This window comes from Hoplias malabaricus, chromosome 9, assembly GCF_029633855.1.
Source record: "Hoplias malabaricus isolate fHopMal1 chromosome 9, fHopMal1.hap1, whole genome shotgun sequence".
Classification (NCBI taxonomy): domain Eukaryota; kingdom Metazoa; phylum Chordata; class Actinopteri; order Characiformes; family Erythrinidae; genus Hoplias; species Hoplias malabaricus.
Genome location: NC_089808.1, coordinates 34205581 through 34227708, shown reverse-complemented (window position 1 = coordinate 34227708; position 22128 = coordinate 34205581). Strand labels below are relative to the sequence as shown.

The window sequence follows — 22128 nt, the reverse complement described above, 5'->3', positions numbered from 1 at the left end:
TTCAGATGATGCAGGAGCATGGACACCTGCATGAAAGATGCTGATACACTTAGCAATGTTTTTGTAAAACAAAAATATTTAGTGTAAGCCCTTGGACTTTGTGAGTTCACTATTATATGTGATCAGGTACTGGTGTCGCCATTTACACAATCACATGTGTTAGCATTAGCTCTGCATTCCGTCTGTACAGGTTTGAGGGTAGCTTTTGCTTACAAACAAAATCACAGCAGCTTTGAAGGATTAACAGAGTTAAAGTTACTGAACACAACATTGTTATGGAAAATTAGTAAAAACATTTTTACAACAGTACTATTATTTACATGAATTTGTTCTGGAAGAAAGCTGCTAAAATGGAAAAGAATAACAATGTAAAGTGCATGTCAGTTCTACCTGACCATGATAATGCATTTACAAGTTAAAGTGTCCAGTCATGGCGTGTTTCTGCTCATGTATAAACGCCAGGAACCAAGCACAGCACACACTCAGCACACACACTGCGGAGAACAGGGCTAGTCATGTAGAAGAAATACCTGAGCAGGAAGGTGGGGGGGTGAAGTTAGCCTCAGGAAGACTGCTGTTGTGCTGTTGTGGGGGCACTGGAGTGGGGGGCAGTAGGGTAGAGTTTGGGCTGGTGATATCTCCTTCCCCCACCAGTGTTAGGTCACCCAGTCCATCCCCGTCCTGCCCAGTGTTCTGCTGGTTCTGGTGGGTTTGCCGTAGTATGGGGGAGATGGGAGGGGCGATGGGGGCTGGCTCTGCTCCGGCTCGGTGTGGGAGCCCGTTGGAGGTGACAGGTTGAGCCTTGTTGTGGCCGTGGGCAGGTTTCTGGGAGGTGGGTGTGGAGCAGGCTGGTGGGCCACTGGAATCAATCTCCAGACGCAAGAAGTCTGGCAGCACCAGATCCTCCTTTCTCAGCAGACCCCTCTGATCATCAGCTCGACTGCTCTGAGCTCGACTCAGCAGTTCAAAGAACTCTGAGAGAAAGACAGCAAAAGTGAGCGGTGGTGGGCAATGTTAGATTAAAAAACAACAGAATACATTGTGCCTTACCTGGGCTACCACACAATACCAGTAAGTGGCCTTAAGTAACACTCCTAACACCCTACATCTGTAACATGGTTATAAACTGTAACTCTAAATAGGGACAGCTACAAGACGACATGAATGTGCAAAAATGGGTTCTCTGTAGAATGTGTACTCATATTTCTGGAAAACTTGACCATGGTAACTTAATGGCTTGCATATGTCTGCATGCTTACACTAATAGGTGAAGTGTATAACGTGTATTTGATATGTTTGAAGGAGGAAAATTGGGCAAGAGTAAGGATTTTCAAGACTTTCACAAAGGTAGTATTGATTTGGTCATAGCATCTCCACACTGACAGGCCTTGTGGGGGTGTTCCTGGTATGCAGTAGTTAGTACCTAACACAGATGTTCAATAAAAGGAACCAGTGACAGGGTCATGGGCACCCAAGGTTCACTGATGTGTGTGGGGAGTGAAGGCTAGTTTGTCGTCCAGTCTCAAAGAAAAACTACTGCAGCACAAACTGCAAGAACACGGTGCATTGCAGCTGGCAGCATATTGTGCTGAATAGCTGCAGAAAGGTAACTACACCTTTCGGTTCCTCTTGCTCACAGATTGGCCATTTTCAAAGACACTCAGATTCCTACCCTTTGTCTAATTTTCCTGCTTCCCACATAGAAAACTGACTGTTCACGTTGCAACCCTTTACCTGACAGTGGTTGGACTCACAATATTCAAGCACTCTTGTTGTAAAACAACAGAAGAATACCTTCAGCTTCATCCATATGAATCTTATTGCCTTTCCTCTTCTGTGGTGTTTCTGTGATTTGGGGCTTCTCTCCCTCTCCTTTCCCAGGTTTACCCGACTTCTGATCGCCCTGATGTTGCAACCACAGCAAAATAAGTGTTGGATTATTTACAGTATATTATACAGCATAGGTATTCAAACTATTTTGAAACCATTCACAGTGAGGTTAATGGATGGTGACCAGATCTGAGATGGTGAAAAAGACTAAACATCCCCGTGGGAGTCGGTTGGGGGTGGACGAGTACAGACGTGCAGACTGACCAATTAAATGTTTACAGTGAAGGTTATCGACGAATAACGGTGGCTCTACAGTCAGACCGTCCAATCAGAAGATTTTAGGCTACTTCACCACGCCCCCTTCTCACTCAAGCGAACCAATCAGAGTAGGGGAGGGCGGGACTAGTTTGTGAATGAAACGCTTCCTGAAGTTCCGTGTAAGCTCTAGAAAAATGTCTGGATGTATGTCTGGTCACCCTACTTAATGACAAGCTAGTTAGACATTCAAGATCATGATTCTTATGTTAAAAGTCTTACCAGCGTTGACTGACCCCTACTGGCCAAAGAAGACATCTGGGTTTTGGATGGTATGGTCTTAGACTTGTCTGTTTTGAGAAGGGAACAAAGCACGTTTTATTACTGCTGACCTTTACTGCATTTATACGCCTGTTTTTCAAGAACAATCACGATGAGAGCACAATTCCAGGAAACTGCCTAGTACAGCACAAGGCTACAATGTGTGTAGGAGTGTTTGTGTGTGTGTCTTATCATTTTAGAGGACATTCACTGCATACACACTCAACCAAACAGTCACAAAATATGTGTATTCTGGTATATTTTAAGCTATCAAAAGGAAAACAGGTATGATTTAAATCTACACTTTTAAAGCTATTACTTTTGTGAAATATAACAGCTTATTAATTAAACACATTATTCCAAATATGGTACACGTCCCACCCCCGGCCCTGAAAAGACATACCTTTAGAAGAGCTCGGATCTGCTCTCTCGAGGACCACTCGCAGGCCGTCGAGGTTTGATATAGGCAGTCCCAGGTCAAGTGCCTCTGTCTCTCCACTCTGAACAACAGAGAAAAATGTCAGCCAATTGAGGCAATGCACACAGCGTATATCGACAAAGGTTACAAACTTTACTTTTTAACCAAAAGGTTTTACGGCACTTTATTCATTCATTTTTTTATGCTGTTGCGGGGCGTCTGGAGCCTACCTGCAATCACTGGAGGCAAGAAAGAAACACAGTCTATCACATTTACTCTCTCTCTCACACACACACACACACACACACACACATCCCTATGGACACATTTTCATAGCAAATCCAAACAGGTCCAATAAAAAATGTTTGAATTTATGTGATTCAAATATGTCAGGTGACACATAATTCAGTCTTTTGGCCAAAACCATGTTTATACATTGTTCCACACAATAATTTAAAGTGCTGCTGAGATTTAGGTTTCGTCTTAGCGCTATTAATGAAAATAAGAGTGAAGAAAAAAAAATCCCACACATCTGTTTTGTAGAGCAGTGACTGGGCTCTATTTATAGCCTGTTTTGTAGCATATATTTTAAATCTAGCTTAGTGAACTGGCTGTTTGACCACTGTTTCACATGTAACAGAAGAAAAAGCTGTATTGTACAGTCCCACGCCACCTACCACACCCTATGACATCAGCATTCACTTACGTAGCAGCCATACAGCTCTCTGAGCAGTTCAGCGCTTTGTCTAAAACCACTTCTGATCCTTCTAATGTGGGGGAGGCTGATTCTAGACCAGCACTTTCACACACAGTCTATAACCATACAGCACCACCCATGTTTGGCCACAGATGTGGTGAATACTGCCACAAACACACATTACCATGGCAAAATGACTTACTATTCTGGCCACCAGGTCGCTAAGGCGGAGGCCATACTTGGCAACCACAGGGCGCAGGACCTCGGCAACTGGTTTGGTGGGCTTGGCTTTCAAGCCCACTGATCTGTTAATGGGCACCAGATCCAGTCTGAAAATAGAAGGCAGACGAGAAATATTCATAGCACAAATACACAGCCATGTTTTTGTTTGATACTGTTTCCTACACAATATAAAACTCAGATAAACTGTCAGGCATAAACGTTTCTGGAAAGTAAATGGATGAGTGGCTCTTCCTGAAGGCAGAATGACAGCTTCAGAGCAACCCATAATAACGGAGCTCTGTTCTCATATAATAACATAGGCAATACAGTCTTCGGAAACTTCACTCTCTCCTTGCTGTTTCAGTAGACTATGCGAGGTTTCATTTAGTGAGAAATAAGCTAAATCCATATAGGCACCTCACTGATTGGAGCTGGCACTTATTTTAGTTGCTCTGGTACGTAATGGACATGGAAAAAAAAGGAAAGCCTGGACATGGGAAAACTTCACTCTGAACACTTTAATGCAGTGTATTTGTTCTGGTCAGTATGCTGGCTGACTGAATGACTCGACTAAAAACATGAGACTTGACTCACACCCACATGTTGGAAATTTGAGACTTGCCCCAAACAAATGAATCAATTTCTTAACATCTCTGCTTGGAAATCACTCCCACCCAATGAAGCTTCAAAATCCATTTGCCTATTGTTGGATACCGTAACTTCTCTTAGAGGATTGTATGAGTATACCTGAACAAAGTGCGCTTTTCCAGTCGAAGGTCTCTGCAGCTGAGAGTCATGCTGTCTTGGTCCAACACCAGTGGCTTCAAAGAGAAAAAAATCAAAACATTATTAATGTTATCGATGGAACAAGACATTGTACATCAATATACGGAATGTGCTGTGACTTTGACAATCACAATTAATCAAGCTTTATGTCTGGAGATGTTGATGCTGGAGGTGCAAGACAGTAATAGACAGTGAACAGAAGCTCTCTGGTACCTTCTCTCCACCGATGAGGAAGAGGTCGACAGCTGCAAGGTTGATGTGTTGTTTCTGACAGAGCTCCAGCAGAACCTGTCTGATGGACGCCCCCTGCTTCAGAGGCACACAGCAGCTGGAGCCATCAGGAAGTGTCACTGTACATGACTTGCTCATCCTCTCCCATGTTGAACCAGGGGTCTTCTGATCACACTGACACACACAGAGAAACAGTTTTAGAAACCAGCTGAACATGGCTACTGACATGCACCCTATAAACGACAAAATTATATTAGTTATTTATGGTTGATTTGACATAATTATTACAGACTTTATCCACAAATTCATACCGTATTTGTAAATTATTTCATCAAATTGTTTCATTTTTCCACTAGGTTTTCAGTGATGGTTCTCGTAAACCCCTCTAAAGTCCAGTCTTAGAAGCTGGTTGCATTTTCTGTTTGTCAAAACCCGATGAATTCCAAACACATGTAATGATACTGAGGTCTGAGCTCTGGGATTGAGACTGAAACTCCAGATGTTGTAAATTTGTCTGTGTTCTTTGGCTGTCTACCTGGTTCCATATAGTGGTTAAGAGTTCTATATAAGGTTCTATAAGTTTAACAATATTTGAATTCCAGTTTTTAATAATCATCTTTTTTTTGACCAATTCCTTAGACCTATGGTTTATTATATATCCTTAAGTAATCTTCATTTAATGTCTGTTTAAAACATGAAATCAAATAAATGAATGTAAATATGGCAAAATTTCATGTAAGATTCAAGCTACAAGGTAACTGTTGATGAGTTTGCAGAAGTTACCTCATTTCTCCCTGAGGATGTATTGAGCTCTTGACTGGCACTGGAGGACAGAGACCCCTGAGACTCCCTCCGCCCATTACTGTCTGCGGAACACAACAGCCAGAGTTTCACATTACAGCAAAATATTCCACAGAACAAGATATGAGCATAAACTGGTTAATTCGGGGACTGTGTGTTTTATTTTTCTTACTTACTATAACTGAAATCTGTGATTTCTCGTTTCTTTGGACCTTTACCAAAGCTGCGGTTTCTGTACCATGAAAAAATGCCATTTTTTCTGTCAGAGTCGTCTCTAAGATCATCACTGGATCTGCCAGTCCTAGGTCTGCGATTGTCCTGTAACACAGAAAAAGCATTAATACAACAATGTAGAGAACGTAATCACATAAATTTAATTACATTAAACAAAACAACCTCACAAACACAAACGTCTCATTTAAATCTAAATCTAAAAATCAAGATTTTTTTATGTCTACATTATATACATTATGTCTAAATAACAATGATGTTACCTTTTTTGGTGTGGAGAGTGTGTTGGAGCGATCCGAGCTAAAGCTGTGTTTGGAGGGTGCAGGGCTACAGGGCACTTGGTAGGGGTCAGGGAGAGGTCGACCTTCTACTTCAGCCAGTATGCACTCCTGATAGAGAGAAGACTTCAGGAAGCGTGCATAGCTGTCAAACTTCATCAGATTAAAAATCTGAAACAAAGAGAAATGTTTGTTGAACAATTTAGCAATAATAATCATTTTAATTAATAATAGCCTACTGTCACACCCTGGTCTTGTCTTGTCTGTTTTTCCCACCACATGCTTATTTAGCACATGGCTCTGTTATTGTTGTAGTTGATGTCTCTGCCCTAGTCCCGCCTTCGCTCCACCCTCTCGTCAGTGTCTCCTTTGTAATCCTGCCCCCTCGTTATCTGTCTCAGGTGTTCTTGTGTGTATTCCTTTGTGTCTGTGCCTCTTTGTTGGACGTTCCACTTTCGCTCGTCTGTTTGTCTCATCTGTTCCTGGTTTCGATTCACTACCCTGTGTGTGTCTGTCTGTTCCTTCCTTGTGCTTCGTTTGCTCATTTGGTTTGTCTGTTTGTACCTTTCTTGTCTCTAGTTTGTTAACATCTCCCCTTCTCTCTGTCTCTAGTCAGTCTTTGTGCCATTCTTAGTCTGTCTCTAGTGTGTTTCCCTGTCTCTGGTCTGTCAGTATTTCCACTCTGTCTCTCGTCAGTATCTGTCTGTGTTGTCTGTATCTGTCTCTCCATGTCTAAGTCTCTGTTTTGTCTCTCTAGTCTATGTCTCTGTTTAGCTCTCTTTGTCCAGGTTAGTCTCTCTTTAGGGCTCTCTGTCTAGGTTTCTCTGTTTAGCTCTCTCTGTTCAAGTCTCTCTATCCAGGTTTAGTCTAGATCTCTGTCCAAGTCTCTCTGTTCAAGTCTTCGGTTTGAGTATCTCTGTTATCTTTTGTAAATAAAGTCTGTGTTATTGCATTTGCGTCCGCCGCCGTCAGTCTGACCGGTCCTGACGCCTACATGTATAGCACAGTAAAAAAAAAATTTGAAAAATTCTACATTTCTTTTCACTGTGTTTAAATTTCATTAGAAATGGAGCAAAATTACATGGAAACAGAATCATATACAGTGGTCCCTTGCTACTTCGCGGTTTGCTTTTCGCGGACTCACTGTTTCGCAGGGTTTTCAATAAATATTAATGTATATAATTAATATGCATATTTACTCAGCGGATGAATACACACCAAAAACGCTACTTGCTAACGTGAGATTGTAAACAACACATGATTGGTTGACTGATGGAAAGCAACCAACCAGAGGATGCAGCTCTGTATCCCAGTCGTTCGCGCTCAGCATTTTTCACGTTAGCATTGGACTGTTACGTGTGTGCAGTTTTAAATCTTAAAATAGTGTACAACTACTAAACTAATGTATAGATGTTCAAATAAATGTAGCTTCCCTACTTCGCGGATTTTCAGTTTTCGTGGGTGGTCCTGGAACATAACACCCATGATAAGTGAGGGATCACTGTATTAACTTCCATTTTGTTTTGTAAAGAGATGGATATTGTTCTTACATTGATAATATATATTTATTTAGCAAAATTTCACCAAGCCTTTCATTTTTATACTGACCTGTAGCTGTGGCTGTTTGAACATGTCCGGTCGTGGGGCAGTGAGGACATCGTCTGCAAGCTGAGCTTGGCTGTCTATGTTCACTGGAGTAGTGGCTTTGCTGGATAGAAAGCTGTTGTATATTTCTTTAGCCTTCTGGGATAGCTGGTGACAACAACAACAACATTATATATTACAGAAGACTGTGTGATGCAGAGTGATGATATTCTAGCATTAGCTTTTCAGTTTCAGCATTGCCTTGAATTTCTGCAGGGAATTTTTTTGTGTAAAATAATTGTTGCACATTTTGGATAGTATTTTCTGGATCCTTAACAAAAACTTGACAATAGCTAATCTGCTCATTCAAAAACTTGTTTATCATTAATAAGATATATTGAACATTTACTTCTACAATGTGCTAATATAAATGAACCTTAAAATGACTTCATATGTCATTATGAAGTCATGGTTTATAGTGGCTTATAAGTATTTATTATAATCAAGTGGAGAAGAAAGCATTTCCAAAGTGATGCAACAACCTTCAAGCAATATAATCTGAGTGCATTAACAAACCTATGATGATTTTGTTTAACCACCTGTGATTATGCCACTGTTTAATCACTGTGGGAAATGCCAAAGACGACAGATGAAGAAGACGAATACATATTAATATAATTACATCAGTATACAGTGATAGCTGCCACAGGCAACACTTGTGTGATCGATTTCCTGGCTCCTGTCGAACTAACCTCCTAGGCCTGCCCTCACAAGTTTAACTACTTCACAGGAAAAAAAACACTACTTGGATAACATGGAAAATCCAGTTGTGCTTCAAAGTTTCCCATAATGAGAAAAAGCGAGCTAAAAGACGCTCAATTACCTGCTTTTTGTCATTTTCAGGGACTTGGCTGAAGACTTCACATGCCTGCCAGAATAGGATATTCTCTTCACTGAACTCCTTTTTCAGAAACTCCTGCAGTAAGCAAAAATACAACTTGCAGTTTTGTGGGTTTTTTATTTATTTATTTATTTTGTACAAAGTAGATCTCTGCTGTGGGACAAACCGAGTGATATTGACCAACCAGAAATCACATAGGGGAAACTTACAGAGAAGTAGTGCACCCCCACAGGGTCCTGGAGCAGTCGCTCAAAGCTGACGGCCCATGATGCTACTCTGCGATCTGAGAGGCGGTGGTTGGGGACACTGGGCAGGCTGCCATTACTGTCCAAGCTGCTAACACTTCCACAGTCATGCCTCTCCATACCACTTCTCTCTACAAACCACAGAGAAAATTACCAAAGCAAAGATCAGATATCTCACAGCCCAAAATAAACAATTAAAAACATTAAAAATGTAAAATCTAAAAGAGTTCTTGATCATTAACACTCTACTCTATGTTTATCAAACAGGAAATGCTGGGTTTATAAAAGTGCTTTGTGGACAGGGGTTCTATAAGCACAATACAGATTTTCCATAGCACTTTTCTAGAAATGAAAACCTCTTTCTGACGAAGGCTGTTGCTCAAAAAGAATGGTGTTGCTTTTAAACCCTTTGTGTATTGCCATGGTTTATTTACAGCTCAATTTCTAGAACAGTGCCCTGGTTCACTCCCCAGTCTAAACAGTCCAAATATAGAAAGTAGGCTGCAAAATGGTCTGTTATGAAGTCATTGTTTTTTCAAAAATACAATAGTATGAAATACAATATATGGCAGCCAATCAGAACAGAGGTCTTTTACATATGGAGAGTCTTAAAGGCACAGATAAAAAAGCCTGTTTATAGCTAAATGACAAAGAAAGGTTGCAAACCTAATGGTAAAATGAATTATGAATACATAAGCCTGTTATGATACAATTATGGATAGGTAAACCAGTTAAAATGCCTAAAAGTGCCGCACATTACACATCACATACATGTTGATACATTACAAAATAATGCATATTACATCAAACTTACGTACACAAAGCACACCACACTTATTATGTGTCTTAGTCACACATGGTTAGGATGTGTGTCATTTCTATCACTTCTCTTCCTTATAGTAGACAGTAGACACACATCTGTAGACATGCCCAGACAGAGACAGGCCTGCTCCCCACAATACCATCATGACTTCTAACAATTGCCAAACAGTTACTTGTCAATTACGTCTCAGTATTAGAGCCCATTCACAATTGCTCAAATGGCTGACTTCCAAAAAGCCTCAGCTGTAGGCTCCTTAAATCAACAAATGCTGGGTAGCACTAGGGATGTGCCATATCATCATATAATTTGCAATTAAAATGGTCATAATTTTTAAAACAATTTCACAAAAATTCTATATTGTGATAGTAGTGATAGACAGTGAATTATGGTGGAAAGTGGCTCTGGGCTGGAGGAATTTACTCCAGAATATGTGACGTCAGTAGTGTGGAGGTGGTTTGGTAAAAAAAAATACAGATGTACAGTAAACCGTGGTATTATGTAAGAAATGAAAGAAGCCTGTAACAGAAGGGGAAACACAATAAATCTGTTTCACTACCTCAAGCAGAAGCACCTAGCTGAGGACGAGGAAAATCAAAAATGCCATTAGAATTCAACAGCCAATGAGCTCTAACCCAAGCAGATAAACCCCACTGACTCAGCACAGCAGCAGTTCTGGATTTGTTTTATTTACTGTGAAGTTTTAAGGTTATTTCTTTGTATAATTGATTACTTTTGCTGTTTATATGCACACACTATCTTTTCTGCACCTTGGTTTTGTGATGGATTTCTATGCTCCATTATTTGTTATTTTTTATCTAAAATCATGGCCAGTTGCTGTTGTTAACAAAATGTTTGCTGATTTTTTTTTCCTGAATTTTTGAAACACTTAAATTTGAAGTTAAATAATACTTTTTAATAAATATAATCATTTAATATTATAAATACTTTTTAATTATTTATATTAATATAACATTACTTTGCAATCGTGTGTTCTTGAAATTAATACAAGTATTTTTCAATGCTTTTCCACATCGCCAACAATATCATTATCGCCAAAAAACAGAAACATTGTGATTTTATTTTAAGGCCATATCGCCCATGTCTAGGTAGCACTTCACTGAACAGGCCACTTAAGTGTCATAGACTAAAAGGTAACTTAAAAGTTAAGCTGTAAAGCCAATATTTCAAATAATTATCAAATTAGATAATGAGAAAACAATTAAAATATAATCAAACAACATTAACAGACAAGCTCTAACTACCACCACACTGCTTGCTGTGTAGTGCTGTAGTCACAAAACTCACAACATATTTCCAATTTCTGCTGGTACCAGGTGATAATTAAGTTTTCATTAATAAAGTTAATGAACCCAGTACAATCAATTATTGACTTGCCACAACTCAGTGCATCCATTACTGTTGCAGCAGGCAAAGCAGTTATTCTCTAAAGCCCCCCTCATCATGAATTTTGCCAAAGGATATTTCCAAACTGGACAAAAAGGAAAAAAATCCCAAAAGCAATGGAGATTATACATTGAAGGATTGTCTTACATGCCTCACATAGCTTGTCCTGAGAGCAACATTTTCTTCTGTTTTCGTCTAAAAAATGTGACACTTAGTGGCCCATTTATAGTGTAAATTCTGAAGTGCCACAAATAACTGCTGTTAATACATTAGGAATACACTTTTTAAAATGCATTAAGTCAAATTAAACAGGACTACTACAGTTTTTGTAATAAAAAGGCAGTTGTTCTTTAAGTACTGATAATCCAAACATGCTCAGAAAAGTGGCTCAGAAAAGTGTATTGTGGTGATTTAAAAGTCTCTCATCTTGCCCACCCCTGTGACAGATATAAGTCTTGAAGAATCTGTGTATGATTAGACAATCATGTGGTAATTTAAAAAGCTAATAAAAAAAAGCAAAGCACTTACCACCATCCGACGCAGCCGCCTGAAATAGAACAAAGAAATACATGAATGAGAAACAGTCATCCTGACTCTCTGAGTAAAGAGGAGAGGAAAGCACTGGGTCGGAAGAAGAAAGGGAAGAGAGATGTGAAATGTCTGGACTGCAGGGAGACCCTTCTGACATCTCTACAACCTTCCTCATCCTGAATGACTATTTTTAAGGGAATGCATGTGCGTGTGGGTGTGTGTGTGTGAGCTGTGTTTGTGGAGAGGGGAGTTTTTTCTTTTACAAAGGGGTTCACAGACAGGCCTGTTAGTGTAGCTGTGGATGGGCCCTGGTGGCTTTACACACAGCTGTTCACACCTCTGCTCTGGGTACCACCCACACATGCATACAAACACACAAACACCACCACCAAATGATCTGAGCCAGGCCTATTTACACATGCCCCAAACTGTCTGCATCTTAAACAAAGGGCTTTGCCCAAGTACTTCTAAAAGCAATGTAATTGCTCACTCCAGAAGCACAACGGTTATCTGGGCATGCAGTTCTGGTGTTTAACGAGAGAGAGAGAGAGAGAGAGAGAGAGCACATGTAGGATGAAACTTTCCTGTCTGTATCATGTGGAAAATTGTCTAATTAAGGCCCAGATATTGTTCAAATTGGACACAACTTTCCAGATACTTTGTAAATTATACAGAAATGTACTGATCCAAATCTTAACAGTGGTGCTGATGAATTTTGAGATCCCATATAAAGCTGAAACTAGTGGTAAATCTGAAAATGAAAGATGTTCTTTGGGTAGTCTTCTGACTTGTATACGATTGAAAATAAATATATATTTCAGTCCAAAACTGTATATCAGAATAATTTCCAAGTAATATCTGAGACATCAGGAAGCATAAACATTAATTTTATGTTTAATCTATCTAGGTATCTTATAGAAGCCCCTGACGTCTGGTTACTAACTCGGAAGGTACCATTCTTTCTAAGTTTTTCCAAAATTGAGAGAGCATTTAAAATCAAACTACTATGAAATACCTTGTTTACATTTAAACTTTTAGTTGTTTTAAAACCAAAAAGGGAAACCCATTTACTTTGAATGACCGAGAGTAAAAGTAGTTAGCTTTAGGGTTAGGTTTAAATGCTTATTAAATACAGATCCTTTCGTCTAACAAATAGAAGAGAGGACCTTGTGTCCTGACATTGTTTAAAAACAAGTGAGTGTGTGCGTGTTGTGTTTATGGGTGGGACCACAAACAGTAGAGACTGCACACATACACTATTTATTCAGTGGGAGGAAGTGGAATGGAGACATTGCTGAGAACACAGATGTGAAGGAGGTGGATAATGAGCATGAAATGTGGAACTAAAAGCTGGAAGCTCTAGATGAACATTGAATAAAATGTTCAAAATATATGGAGAAGACTACTAAATGGACTTAAACATGGTTTAAATGCTGTCTTTGCACTTCCACGTACACACCCTCCTACTGTCTCAAACAGTGCAGAGCTGTTGGCCATTGTGTGTTAGTGTGTCGATATCAGCTCATCAGCAGCCTGAAAGAGTGCATTCCTTCCACAGCATGCATCTCTTTGCAAAGCTGAGATCACTGGGCACATCAAGGCTGCTTATGGTAATCAGCAAGTATATTCATATGCTAATGAAGGGTTTAACAGGAAAGTTGGGCAGAATCAGTTGGTGTCTTTCAAGCACTAAAATGCAAACCCTGGTATAATGAAGTGCATTCCTTTTTGTTAAAGCGAAGGACACCTTTATTAGAAACAACACCAACTGTATTTTATGCTACATTCGTAAAATGCTGAAGTATATATAAACATTTACTTTCCTTGTGTTAATGTGAATGTTAATTGGAAATTTACAGCAACTGGTAGCTTACAGTGAAAACAGACCAAAGCAAAATACCTTGCTTTGAGCACAAAGATTTATTTTTGAATAAATCACACAAAAGCATTTTAACAAATAGAACTTTTAACCAAAAATTAAGCTTGTCGAGTTGGGAGAAAGAGAGTTTACCCATGTGATGCCATACGAACACCATACCCACAGTGAAGTACAGAGGTGGGAGCATCCTAAAATGGGATGTTTCTTTTTTCTTCTTAAGAAACTGAACATGTTTTGTCAAGATGAATGGGCCAAAACAGTGTTGAGAAAAATTAAAGTTTGTACTGTAGAACTCTCAAAACAGATTTAAACACATGTTCATTTCTGGTATCTGAACACTTCAGCAATGAAAAAAAAAAAAAAAAAAAAACGTAGTTAATGTTGAAGTTCACCAATTTAAATAATAAAAAAATGAATACAATTTAGAAGATATTTCCTCACCATATGCTAGCTCTACAGTCTGATTGTGTACTAAGCCCCAGTGTCAGTAAATTAATAATAATAATAAAAAATACAGTCAGGTAGGCTAGGCTTTCTCTCTCTTCTCACAGCGGTAAAGCAGCTTTTTGTAAAATTTTAGACAAAAAGAGTTGGCCAAACATTAAAAATCATGAAGTGAAAAGAGGATATGGCTGTATTCCTGCTCCACAGGTGGGTACCATTGTCAGACTCTAAATGTGGGAGAGCACTAAATGCAGGAAAGTAATCACAAACCAAAACTGCTACAAAGCTAAACAACTCAAGTTACAAATGAGTTTCTCTGGGAATTCAAACAGTGAATAAAGTCATACAGACAAATTAAACTTCAGCCACGTACAAACAACAGTCATTTTTACCCCTCATTCCGTTCCATCTTAAAAGACGCTGAGCTTCTGAACGTAAACAAACCAGAGAACAGAATTTCCCCACAATTGCAGACGTTCCCTTTAACACTAATTATTACATACATTTCTGTACACATTTACAAGGACAGGGTCAAAAGATATTATGTTTGTAGATGTAAGTGTAACATTTTAAGTATAATTTTCTAAAAACCTCACTAATTAAATGAAAATTACTTGAAAAAAGAAAGGAAAACTGTTGTGCTGATTTAATGTGATTGCAGATGACAGACCTGTGTGATACAGTAGAATAAAAATAGGAATTTTCCCAGTTCTTCAGAAATGTGGCCTCTTTACTAAGTAAAAATAATACTTAACCATAACATTCCTTAATTTTCAAAGTAGAGCTGTAAGGTTTGTTGTATTTTTCTGAGGAAAAGTGTGGTTGAAATTTAAAGTCATGATTCTGAAACTAATCAGAAATTTATCAGAAATACCTGAGATGGTTCACCACATCTGCAACACATTTTAACTAGATTTCTAACAAAACTTACTGGATATAGAGTTTAAATTACATGCATTTACAATATAATTTCTGGCTAATTAGAAAAACTGTGAAAAAGGCATTAAATTGGTGAACATACAGATGCTGCAGTCAAGTGTAGAGAGAAAGAAAAACACAGCTCTTGTATAATGTCTGTTTTCAACATAGCGAAGTCCAAGTATGCTCTTAAGCGAATCCTACAGAGGAGAGACAGGGACAGGCTCCAAAAACCACAGGCCTTCTTCATGAGGCCACTTCAAAGCCTGAATGAGTGCTAGGACACAGATCTGAGTGAGCCAGCCAATGCCTGCTCTTCAGAACAAGTCTGTACAAAGTTTAAGGACAAAGTTTAAAGACTCGATGTGCTGACTTTATTGTATGAAGTCCGCAGACTCAGGAGATAATACAAAAGTGAACTTGTACTATACTAAATATTCATATGTCATGTATCTGGGAAATTCATCTATTGTAATCATCTACAATGTAAGCAAGTTCTACTTTCTCAACCGCTGTAAGGCATGACAAACTTTTCTCATTCACTGCAAACTCCTGTGCAAACATCTCTCATGGTGCTACACAAGCCACTCCAAGTTTGCACTAAACCCCCTCCTGGCACTCTAGTTGCCCATTCTGTGGTTCAGATAGAGGGAGGGAGTGAGACATGAGGCTGGTAATGGGAAACAGAGGGGAAAAAAGAGAGCAGGAGGAAAACAGACAGCCATGACATGTTAGTCACTTGCGGAAGAAGCATCTCAGTTAATAAGTTGCTGCCACCACCCTGGAATCCTCAAGTGGAACACTGTGGTAACAACTCATTTCAAACCACAGACAGAGCAACCACCAGCGACACGTGTTTCAGACTATGGTAATATAAATACATCCTTCAGCCTCATTAGGAAGTATGTTATTATACACGGCAAAGGGGATTTCAGCAGGAGAACAATGTGGTCATCACTCTGAATAGCAAGGTTTAAAAAAGGGATCTGTACTGTAGTTAAAGTGGTTTTTAAACTGTTTGACACAATGTCAAGTCTTGGACAACATGCGAGAGAACAGAATACTTTATATATATAATATATATTAAATATATCTGGAGAAGATCAAATGTAAGTGCTAAATATTCAGCATAGTTTAAATATAATTAAATAAAGCATTAAGGATGTGAGAATTTCAATAAAGTTTCATAAAACTGAACAGTGTAAATTAATGTTCAAAAGTATATTTCAAAAACCATTTCTGAATGTATTTTCAGGCAACTGTCTGTTATCCAAACAAGTCACTTGGGTTTGACAGTTTTAGAATAAAGCAAATGAATCACTGAAGAATTCCAGGGGTTGTGATTTTTGGGGATTTTCCTAAAGGTCTAGCAGGCAGATGTTGAAGGATTATTTGAGTTTTTTTATTCATCATCTGAGAAACCAAACTGGTGCTTTTTACAACTATAGCTGTGAAGAACATTATAAACACCAAATATAGAATAGGAATCCAGAACAGGTAATACTCCCAAAATGATTTTTCATAAAACAGCTGCATTTACTCGTCAGACCTAATATTCTAACCAAATCCTTGTTTCATTTTAGGACTTCCAACTTGCTAAACAACCCACATAATATAATAACTCTTTTTCTCATATTGATTCAAGTGTGACAAATTAAGATTATTTATTCTTATATGCATTTCTTTACAGATTCTGCAGTCAGATTTAAAATTTATCACAGACTCTTTGCTTTTTGAGCTAATCCTTACTCACCAATGTGCTACTGCATGACTGTATTTTCAAACTCTTAGAATGAGCCCAATCCAACAGGTACACACCGTTTTGGTAAATGTGATGAGGTATGGAAAAGCAACATCAGTCTAGTTCAAAATACACCGAAAAGGAGAAAATCTCCTGTAGTACATTGGAAATTTATTCTTAGTGCCTTCTTTGTACATACACATTTGATGCCCACAAGAACATTAACCTAATTAGAAAGCAATCACGGATTTAGGTCCCCTGGGGCAAGACAAATGTGGAACATATTATCATTTAAAGAGCACTATTATTATTTCCATGCTTACAAAGACAGACCAGGCATATTTTTAATTTCTCTAAAAAGAAATGCCACAAGAAAAAGCTTTGTTCCTCCTGTTCCATAAAAATGAAGCAAAATGTCTGTTGTTCATTTTTGACCCATAAATAACACATGAAAACAATTCTCCTCTTTTGCATGGAAATAATCTGAATGCTACATTCAAAGCCACCCGCAGAAGGACTAATGTATTACTGCTTTCCCGGTTTGCTCTGTGGAGCTGCACCAACTACATTCCAATTTTGTGATGCCCCCTCCCACACATTCACACCTGCCACTTTCTTTCCACTTCCTGAACGCTCTCGCACCTTTAGGGGCACTCTGCAAACAAATTGCACCACACCTACAGTAGTGTGAGGTCACTAACATCAACTGTATTGATTCTTTTGGATTAATAGAGTAGGAGCCCCCAATGTTTTTGTTTGCAACTGCAAATTGTTAGATTCTGGGAAAGCTTTAGTGTAGATTTCGGAGCTGATGTCAGATACTAATACGATATGTCTTGCTTTACAAAAGCATTCTGTGAAACCTTCTTCTAGCTGTTCACCATGAAAAACGTTTACTGGATTCAAGAAAGCCTGTGCTGCCTTTTGCATGTTTTATTGCTTTACATTCAAAATGTCTCCGATATTATTATGCACATTAACCATCTTGACAGGTCTCTATTATGAACAAACAATAACCATTATGACAGTTGCTGTTAACAAAAGAAATCCAAGAGGCAGGACGGTATATTCACTGTCTGAAGTTAAAACAGTGCTACAGGAGACAAGCACCAGATCCAAACAAAGGTTCCTGGCATGTCTTAGCATGTTTTAGCCAGAGTTTCAGCAATGCACGAACACAAAGATGGATTGCATGGATGGGTCCAAGATACAGCCACAAAGCAAACATGACTCAAGGTGAAAAAGGCTGGTGTTAAGATCTCGAAAATCCCGACAGTAGAGTCAAAAAGAGAGGACTTAAACACTTCTTCTCTTGACAGGGTTTGAAACCCTGCTGAGGCAAAGCTCACCAGCACAGCTGCCAGTGAGGCAACTAATGAGTAAAACAGCTGATCTAACAACGTCAAGCCAAGGATAAAGGAGCAAAAAAAATACAAATGGAAAGCAAACTTACCACTTTGTGGTGCTTGCCTTTTCGGAAGGAGAACCTCCTTTTAAGACTTATCTTTGAGTCAAAGGCCTTCGTCAGGACCGAACGCGTGTATATGCTATGCATTGCTCAGTTTGTGTGCGCACATAACTGAAGATCTCTCAGGATGGGACAAGGAGTGCACACTTACACACATACATAGACACTTGGCCATGTCTAAACAAGTTTACTCTGCCCCCAACATATGACATCTCAAAGATTTTCCTGAACTGTAGTCATAGCTCCACTGTCACACAATCATATCACATGCAAGCTGAGAAACGGCTATTGAAATTCTGCCAAGAAAGCCTAATCCATCTTAACTTGCCCGATGAGCTTATTTGGATATGTATGAAACTGCGCATGATGTATAATGGAACAAATTTAGTTCTTTAATATTCGTGTTAGTCCGGTTCACTGTGGGTGGGCCTTTGCCTTGAAATAGAGCATAGCTACTGAATTAGAGATGTTATATTGCAGCTTTCTCAGCTTGTCTGCTGTCTGAAAATTCAAACTCAAGTCCAGCGGTTCTAGGAGATAAGATAACATGTCTTCACCTGCTACCACCATAATCATGGTATTAGAAAGGAAGCTAAGGAGGTTTACCCTATCATATATACATTCAGACATTTGTACTGACAACTTCATCTCAACGAAATCTGTCGCCAGACATGTATTAACACATACAGGGGTTAGACAATGAAACTGAAACACCTGTCATTTTAGTGTGGGAGGTTTCATGACTAAATTGGAGCAGCCTGGTGGCCAATCTTCATTAATTACACATTGCACCAGTAAGACCATGTGCATTCAATGGTTCAAACATTGTGTCCTGAAGGCGGTGCCGTGTATCAGGACGACAATGCACCAATACACACAGCAAGACTGGTGAAAGACTGGTTTGATGAACATGAAAGTGAAGTTGAACATCTCCCATGGCCTGCACAGTCACCAGATCTAAATATTATTGACCCACTTTGGGGTGTTGTGGAGGAGCGAGTCAGGAAACGTTTTCCTCCACCAGCATCACGTAGAGACCTGGCCACTATCCTGCAAGAAGAATGGCTTCAAATCCCTCTGACCACTGTTCAGGACTTGTATATGTCATTCCCAAGACGAACTGACGCTGTATTGGTCGCAAAAGGAGGCCCTACACCAGACTAATAAATTATCGTGGTCTAAAACCAGGTGTTTCACTTTCATTGTCTAACCCCTGTTTTTTTGACATAAAAGATATTTACTTTATTGTTTAATGAACTTTGATAGTCTTTGAGAAAGCATATGAGCACTTTTAGTGAAAATAGGAAATGGAAAAGAATTTTCCACAATTTTAAAAATCAATTCAATAAACAGATTTGGGATTAAACAGATAATAAAGTCATGGGAAACACTTACGACGGAACTTTGAAAGTATTTATAAGAGCAGAAAATATTACTGAATAAATAATAAAAGCAAGTCTCAAAATAAAAAGAATCTTAGTTGTAATAAAGGCAAAGTGTGGACAAAACAAATACAGAGAATATTGATGTTATCTTTAGTTGTTGAGGTTCTGTTTAAAAATGTTTATTTTGCCTTTTTCCTGATGTTGGGAAAAGTAATTTATTTCACTCATACTTTGTTTTGACTGGAAATGAAACTGGAAAAAAAAAACAATTGCACATTTCTATTCACTTTTAGCTTTGTAAGAAAGTAAATAGTTTTATTTCATGTGAGCATTAAGAGCTGGGTTCTGGGTTTTGTTTGTGTGTGTGTGCGTGTGTCTGTCTCTCTGTCTAATGAACCTGAGTGCAAAGTATGCTGTGGATTTACAGAATTGGTTTCCTCTGATTCTCTGAGTGGCTCCAGCTGGGTGAAAACACTTGTAGTGACATCATTCACTGAGCAGAAATTACTGTCCACATCAGCTGACTCTCTAGTCATACACAAGTGTAGGACATATACAACGTTAACATGTATTACTGTAGCCAATACCGGTCGTCATGTGAGTCGGGTGTGTGTTCAGGACTCAAAGAAAACTGCAAAAGCATTAAGAGAATGCAGCAAACAATCATTTCAGAACCATTTTCAAGGGAGTAAAACAAATCATCATCATCATCATCATCATTTTCTTCTCCGCTTCTCCATTTCAGGGTCGCGGTGGTAAAACAAATCTCTTCCTCTTATCTCAAGTGGACAACAAACTGCCTGAAAATAACATCAGAGACCCCAGAGGAGACTTCCTTTGAGCCCGCTCGAGAGGGAGGGGAGAAACTGATAAGACAAAGGAGTGACAAAGACAGAGGGTGGTAGAACAAGACAATTAGACAATGTCTGTGCCTCTTTCACAGTTTAAAACACTTTGTTTCATGAAAACAGGGCTGGACAATACTGATATTTATACACAGTCACAAATTTTCTCTCTGTGGTGGAACCCTCAAGGGTAGATACTTGTACCTTTAATTAGGGAACGTAATTGTACCTTATTTTATTACAATTGTACATTTTAAAAATTGTGTTGATTTCATACGCCCCATTTCATCTCCAGGAGTTTTATTGTTTTTTTATATGACACAGTTCTATAATGGAAGATTACAAACATGTGTCTCTCCTTCTGGAACAAAACTGAGCTTTTAAACACTGTTGTACCTTTAAAGGTTCATTTAAACAGTTTGTACCTTTAGTGACCAACATTGTACCTTTACCATAACTTTTTTTCTCAGTGTAAAGTCCTGTATGATATTTACTATCACTGACAAAATCAATGAACCCATTCATTCCACATGCTGCTACAGTATAATAATCATTCATTCATTATCTGTAAGCGCTTATCCAGTTCAGGGTCGTGGTGGGTCCAGAGCCTACCTGGAATCATTGGGCACAGGGCGGGAATACACCCTGGAGGGGGCGCCAGTCCTTCACAGGGCAACACACACTCACACAGTCACTCACACCTACGGACAACATGTGTTTTTGGACTGTGGGAGGAAACCGGAGCACCCGGAGGAAACCCACGCAGACACAGGGAGAATACACCACGCTCCTCACAGACAGTCACCCGGAGCAGGAATCAAACCCACAACCTCTAGGTCCCTGGAGCTGTGTGACTGCGACACTATCTGCTGCACCACCGTGCTCAGTTATAGATTCTATTACAGTTAAGAAAAAGATATGTCCTATTTTACAAATAAGAGCATTATTCTACATACACTTTTGCTTATAATAACTGCCAGTCAAGACTGATAAATATTTAAAATCAATATTCAAGTTCCACACAAAATCTTTTAAGAGATTTCTTGCAATCAGAATTTTTTTTTAGTTAGTAATAGTTATCATTCATTCTTTATTTTTGGTCAGACACAATCTTTAAAATCTGAAACACCCAGTGAATAATTTTCAGGAATTTTTCTACTTGGAGTCTAGACAGACACATTTGAACAAATATCCCAGTGGCTAGGAGATGGACCTAATGCATTTAAATAACTACCAACATAATTACACAGAGGGACAGAGGAAGCAACCATTCAAGATTCATTTAGAGATGCAGAACCACTTTGTGAAAAAAAGCATTACTTTACACCCTGTGTAAGTCCCAGATACTGACTCAGCTCTGATTTATCACAGATTCCGAACATAAGGCTTTGTGTGACCAAATTTCAGGCTGCTGCTATAAAGGAAAAACAATCTGACAGATCAGTGCCAGGTTTCTATGGTAAAACTGTATTGTTCAAAATAAAATATGATATTATCTGTTCCTGGGGTGCAACTGGCTGTGAATTATAAATGTGTACATACCATGTCTTTTCTGCAGATTATACTGTGTATCATTTTACTCAAATATTTTATTTAGAGGACAAATTCCAGTTCTGTGCCTGGTGTAGCTTAATTACTTTTTGGGTTTATTTTCAGTATGTTCCGCTGGTTCAGCCCCAGGAAGACTGTGGCTCATACCACTCACTTTTAATCTTCAGAATTTTATTTTAGACCAAACCAAACTTAATTTGACAGATGATGAATCTACGACAAAATTAGTGGCAAAATTATCATCTTATAAGGGCATATTGTAGTCATAAAAATACAGTAATATTCAGTAATTCAATGTCAAAAACACACAAACAAGGATCTAATGATACACAATGACCT

General features: G+C 38.8%; 1 protein-coding gene across 4 annotated transcripts in view; it reads right to left on the bottom strand.

Moving 5' to 3' along the window:
* The window catches only part of rgs12a (regulator of G protein signaling 12a), a 38089-nt gene that overhangs the window by 3072 nt on the left and 12889 nt on the right, over window positions 1-22128 (bottom strand). For 3 of the 4 annotated variants that reach the window (XM_066681908.1, XM_066681909.1, XM_066681911.1), the window contains 14 exons: window positions 11556-11574; window positions 8765-8931; window positions 8538-8630; window positions 7679-7822; window positions 6056-6241; window positions 5738-5879; window positions 5544-5626; window positions 4743-4934; window positions 4491-4564; window positions 3724-3850; window positions 2810-2906; window positions 2368-2435; window positions 1795-1903; window positions 531-974 (listed from right to left, as the gene is read on the bottom strand). In XM_066681908.1, coding sequence (XP_066538005.1) covers window positions 531-974; window positions 1795-1903; window positions 2368-2435; window positions 2810-2906; window positions 3724-3850; window positions 4491-4564; window positions 4743-4934; window positions 5544-5626; window positions 5738-5879; window positions 6056-6241; window positions 7679-7822; window positions 8538-8630; window positions 8765-8931; window positions 11556-11574 — 1945 coding nt within the window. Of the gene's footprint in view, window positions 1-530; window positions 975-1794; window positions 1904-2367; window positions 2436-2809; window positions 2907-3723; window positions 3851-4490; window positions 4565-4742; window positions 4935-5543; window positions 5627-5737; window positions 5880-6055; window positions 6242-7678; window positions 7823-8537; window positions 8631-8764; window positions 8932-11555; window positions 11575-17993; window positions 18361-22128 lie in introns of those variants that run through there. The other variant, XM_066681910.1, reaches the window with a different exon arrangement.